Consider the following 6,000-nt stretch of genomic DNA (forward strand, 5'->3'; position numbering starts at 1 on the left):
GAAACACTGAACCACACATCTAAAAATACACACAAACGCACACCTAAAAATACACACATACACACACACCCTCTCTCATCTTTTGAGAGAATGGTGGAGAATCACATCTTCTCCACCATTCCGCCAACTTTGCCTCGCTCTCCTCATGCCTCGCCTGCCCCCTGGCACTCTCCTCTTGGAAGAGGTGCCTGGGGTGGTGGAAGAGGTGCCTGGGGTGGAGGAGCATGAGGGAGAGGTGGGAGGGCTGGTGGCAGTGGACTCAACGATGTCCTGAAAGAAAACGAATAAAAAGGAATTAGGAATTATATGCCAGAACTGGGTGATATGGCCATATGTTACGTACAATATGTGATAGCTATGTACACAATATAGTACTGCCAAAAAATAGATTGATTAACCATGTAATATTACTAATATAATATATTAGTATAATAATACTTAGAGAATATTACTAATATAATATATATATTAGTATATATAATATTACTTATAGAATATTAATAATTAATAACTAATAATGTTACTAATATTACTTTCTATATTAGCTAAGAGTTTATTGTTTACTGTTTACTGTTTTTTGTTTACTTTTTATAGTTAGTTAGTTAAGAGTTTATTGTTTATCTTATCTTATATTATAATTATTGTTTAGTTTACTTTTTATTTTACTTTTTATTGTTATCTTAGAGTGTATTGTTTATCTTATATTGTATATAATTTAATATTGTGTTGTGTTTCTTTCTGTAAACTACTGGACAATCAATTTCCTTGAGGGAGTCATCCCAAAAGGATCAATAAAGCCTAATCTAATTTAATCTAATCTAATCTAATCTAATCGAATCTAATATAATATATTAGTATAGTAAAGTTTATTTTTAACCTGGAGTCACTAGAACATGGAAGATCTGGATATCATACGACATCCAGCCCGGTCGTATGCATCCCGGTCTGCAGCCCGGTCTGCAGGCCGGGCAGCAGGGCCCGTCATCGGGCATGCATCCCGGCCGAGAACCGTGGTCGGGCGGCCTGCGAAAGTCGGCCGGGGACTTTCGCGATCTTCCGCGAAAGTCGGCCGGGGACTTCCGAGAGTCCGCTGCCGGGCTTCGAAGCCCGCGGCCGGATTGCAGAGTATAATTAATAAAATAATTACTAGTTAATTACAGAGAAAATACTTACATTTGTGTTTTTCCAATCCTGTCGCATCTTTTCGTCCTCCATCTTGTCTAGGATATTTCTTGATTTTCCGTTTTCTCGCAAGGTATTGTGTGAGCAAGTCAGAACTGAAGCGCTTTGAGGGTGCCCATCGAAAATCTCAATTTTGAGGGGATGTTAGCCCTCCCCCTACCCCTTAAGCTACCTTTAAACTGGTATTGGGACATGGCTCCACGGCGCGTGAACGCGCAACAGCGAGGGTTAGGGCTGAGATTTTGAAGCGAGCAAAGGATTGAGATTCAACCTAAGTCTCATACTTGAGCTGAACGCCAGATCCTGTTTCTCCTGTTTCTCTTGGCCTGCTGTTGAGATGGAAATCTGGCAGTGTATTATTATGGCCGCACTTCTATCTGCTAAGATGAAAACCTCATGCTTAACACTCCATGCATGACTGAATCATCGGGATTGGATGTTTTAGATATTTTATTCCGATGTGTTTTCTATGTTTTTTTATGTTCATGTTCTTTTTATTATCTTTATTTTCATAAGATGTATTTTGAAGGTTTATCTAACGCATTATTTTTTTGGACTTGTTCAAGGGCTGATAGCTGGGGACTCCATCTCTCCTGATAAACCGAAGGTCAGTGGGAAAGAGGGAGCATCTGTAACACTCAGATGCACTTATGAAACAAGGGATGAGTATGTTCGCCTTTACTGGTACAGACATCGTTCTAACCAGGCTCCTCAGTTTATACTCTATAAAGGAGCAAGATCATATAGCAGCCATCAGAATTTTCCTGACACTCGTTATGAGTCCACAACATCCAGAACATCAACTGAACTCACCATAACCCAGCTAACCCTGGCAGACACAGCTCTCTACTACTGTGCTCTTTGGAGACACAGTGATATAAAGTGTGGAGGAGCCTTTACATAAACCTGAAGGCAATGATCTCCCTATTCTTCAAAGACGAGGGAAGAGGTAATCCCACCACACCTTTCTATCAGATGGATGGTGGATCTTCATGGTTGATCAGAGACACTGTGGTTCCACCTGCTAATGATCCACTGTAGCATAACTCCCAAGAGGAGGGAAAAAATGAAATAACCATCAGCTGTATGACTGAACACAAACACACTATGTTAAGACAGTCAATGAGGGAGTAGACGTTAAATTGTAAAAATATATTATTAATATTTATATAGAGTTATAGAGTTCCATGAGAACGAGAATTTACCCAACCCTTCGGGTAAGGAATTACAGCAATAAAAAATGTCTAACTCATTAAACATTCATATTTTGAGTACACAATTATTTTTTTATCTAAACATTGTATACATGTACATGTAGAGATGGTGACGCCACAGTGATTCTCCTTGACTTTTGAAAGCCAGAGCTTCTGTCGCTCCTCTTCCTGGGTCCTCATGGTCTCCACAGAGCCAGTATAGTAGAAGGTCTTCTCCTGTCTCATTCAGTCCTTGGTGCCACTCTAGCAGGAGGTGGAGCTTGACAGGCAGCACATCAGAAACAATCCGTCAACAACAGCTTTTAAACTCTTGATTGTTGCTGCTTTACAACATCTGCTTGTTTCAGTATTAGCTATGCAGATCTTCATGTTCGTGGTTTTATTCACCGGGTTTATTGGTGAGTTCTGCTTTAGAAGCACCGTCCTATTTCAGATATGGACCTCAATATATGTGTAGCACTTCATATGAATTAATTCACATTGCTTTTTCCAGGATCTTTAACACTGTCGTAGTCACTGACCTTTCATTCTTAACATATGCAGGTGACAGTTATCAGCAATCCATCCACTCAATCCAGGACAGTCCAGTCCAGGCTCTACAAGGAGACGGCGTGACTCTCTCCTGCAACTACTCTTCAGCAACAAACTTCTTCTGGTATCGGCAGTACCCCAGCTCACCTCCCCAGTTCCTTATCAAAGATTACATGGAGCTATCTGGATTTACCTTGAAAAAGGACAGTGATAAATTTTTTTTCCATCTGGAGATCTCCGCTGCTGCCGTGACAGACTCTGCTTTGTACTTCTGTGCTGTATAAATTAACAGGTAAGTTGTGGCCACCTGAATTTCTGTAATGCAAAGATTAAAAAGAGATTTGTATCTCCATGGCGACATGTTTTCGGATGAACCTTCTGTTTTACAGGTGTTTATAGTGAGGTTCTCACTCCTGTCAAAAAGGAAGAGAACGGTTTAGAAGGTACGACCGTTACTCTGTCTTACAGGCTCTCTAGAGATGCTACTCCTGGCGATGATTTATTCTGGTACCATCAGCATTCCGGAGAACCTCCAGAGTTCCTGCTGTACATCTCAGGGCTTGGTATCATCAGGACAGCTGAGTCTCTTGGTTCAGACAAAAGGTTTTCTATTGAACTGACTGAAGAGAAGACTGGAGTGGATCTGAAGATCTCCTCTGCTGCAGTGACAGACTCTGCTCTGTACTACTGTGCTCTGAGGCCCACAGTGACAGGAAACACAGACTCCCTGTCCAAACACCTGCCGAGCGTAAAACACACTTCCCTCTCCCCCTGAATCCAGTGCACAGATATTACTAACTAACCCTAACTCATCAGAACCTCATAATTTGCCCATGCTCTGAACATCTTAAAATTGTTCTGCAGGTCAGTCATATCAAGTAGGTGTCGAAGTGTCTTCAACAGCTGGTACCATGAAGAGAATAAGTCCTTACATGAGCTGAACACCATACAGTTTCTCCTGTTGCTTTAAACTTGTTGTTGGGAAAAGCTCATGTTACACACATATGACATTTTATCTATCACGTCCATTATGTGGAATCTTTCCAGGGCTGATAGCTTGGGACTCCATCTCTCCTGATGAACAGGAAGCCAGTGGAAAAATGGGAGGAAGTGTAACACTCCGATGCTGCTATGATACAGGTGATGAATATGTTATTCTTTACTGGGATTATTGTAACTGGTATAATTTACTAGAGGTCAGTATTATCAAGTAATGGTTTAACTATTTCCTCAACAGCCGTGTCACAACGTTATTAATCCAAAGGGGACCAGGTAACCAAGTAACAAATGTAATAGCATGTGTTCACCTAAAGAGGGAGTCACTACAATGGAAAACAACCTACAAGTGGTGCTGGGGTTTGGTTCTCCTTTAAATAAATTAAATCTCAACAATGCACATAGCAAGACCCCTATCCAATGAGCTGACATCCTTTGGTGGTGGCTTCATAAACGCTAGCAAAGTAAAGGAAAATCAAAATGAGTTTACCCATAGCGAAACTCAGCTTTTGCTGTGATGCCCCCTATTGGTCATGAATGGTAACAGGTCTGCTGGGTATTGGAGAGCCTTGGAGAGATGAGATGATGGGAGGAGCCAGCCACAAAAGGACTGTTGAGTAAAATGTGTTTATGTTTCTCTCTCCTGCTTTACTGGAACTCGCTCTGCTCTCCACTGCCTCACTCCATCATGCACTTTGCACTCGTGATATGTTTCATTTTATGTGGTAAGATTTTTGTCAAAACAACAAATTACTCCTAATTAGTGCAATTAAATCATCTTTGTCTGAAACATGAATGTATTGTAGATTTGATTCTCGTTGCAGTGACTGAATCCCCTTTTTGATTTCAGGTCCAAGTGTTGAAGACAGTATCAGTCAACAGAAGGATGTCCAACGTGCTGTTGAGGGTGCTGGTGTTGTGCTCTCATGCAGCTACAACAGCTCTGTAGTCAGTAGTCTCTTATGGTACCGCCAGTACCCCGGCTCACCACCACAGTTCCTCATCAGGGAATACTCTGGATACATAACTAATCCAATACCAGGAATGAACATCACACATATCAAACAACAGAGACTTGTGGAGCTACAGATCTCCTCTGTTGCAGTGACAGACTCTGCTCTGTACTACTGTGCTCTGCAGCCCACAGTGACAGGAAACACAGACTCCCTGTACAAAAACCTGCTGAACACAAAACACGCGTCCATCTCCCTTAGACCAGAACAAAGATATTTCTGACAGAACACATTAACTCATCACAATATTTATTTCCTTTAATCATGCATGTTTACCATTTCTTATTTAAAAATATGAAAATATTTTTACAGTAAGTACTATGTTCATATTATTTTTGAATAATTTGGTTTAAATTGTGGGGTATATTTGTAGCTTTTATCAGCATGGCTCATTAAATTCAGCTTTTATTCTCCCTAAATTGATTCTGAGGGAGCCACTATCCACCACTAGAGGTCAGTATTATCAAGTAGGTGTCTAACTATTTCATCAACATGTTTGGTCATTGTGTTAACAGCTGGAATCACTAAGAGATAAGTCTCATCCTTGAGCTGAACACCAGATAGTTTCTCCCGTTGCTGTACTCCTGCTGTTGAGATGGAAACCTGGCTGTGGATTATTATGGCTGCACTTCTATCTGGTGAGATGAAAACCTCATGTTCCACACTACAAATATGACTGAATCATCAATTATTGTATTATTATTGGTCAATGGATGTTATAGACATTATATTCATTTGTATTCTTTCCGGTTAATGTTAATCTATCACGTCAATTTTCATCCTAGTTCTCACTCTCTCGCTGGGTAACTCTTTAAAGACTCTTGTACTTAAAGCCTGTGCAATGCCTTTCATCATTGATCTTGATTGATTAATTCATTGATCTACATCTTCTGTTCTTCCCCAGAGTGTAAAGGAGAAGACAGAGTGACCCAGCCCAGAGAGGATGTCATTTCTACTGAAGGACTCACAGTTAGTCTCCGCTGTACATTTAAGACAATGAGCACTAATGCGTATGTGTACTGGTACAAACAACAAGTCAATGACCTCCCCAGGTTCATGCTACG

At 40.8% G+C, this 6,000-nt stretch overlaps 1 gene segment (V, D, J or C); it reads left to right on the forward strand.

Annotated features, from left to right (window-relative positions):
* Positions 1 to 2,445: 2,445 nt before the first annotated feature.
* Positions 2,446 to 3,702, forward strand: LOC132462485 (T cell receptor alpha variable 3-like). The segment is given in 2 exon segments: positions 2,446 to 3,134; positions 3,554 to 3,702. Coding segments are annotated over 2 exon segments (438 nt in total).
* The last annotated feature ends 2,298 nt before the right edge of the window (positions 3,703 to 6,000 follow it).

This window comes from Gadus macrocephalus, chromosome 8 (genome assembly GCF_031168955.1).
Source record: "Gadus macrocephalus chromosome 8, ASM3116895v1".
NCBI classification, from domain to species: Eukaryota; Metazoa; Chordata; class Actinopteri; order Gadiformes; family Gadidae; genus Gadus; species Gadus macrocephalus.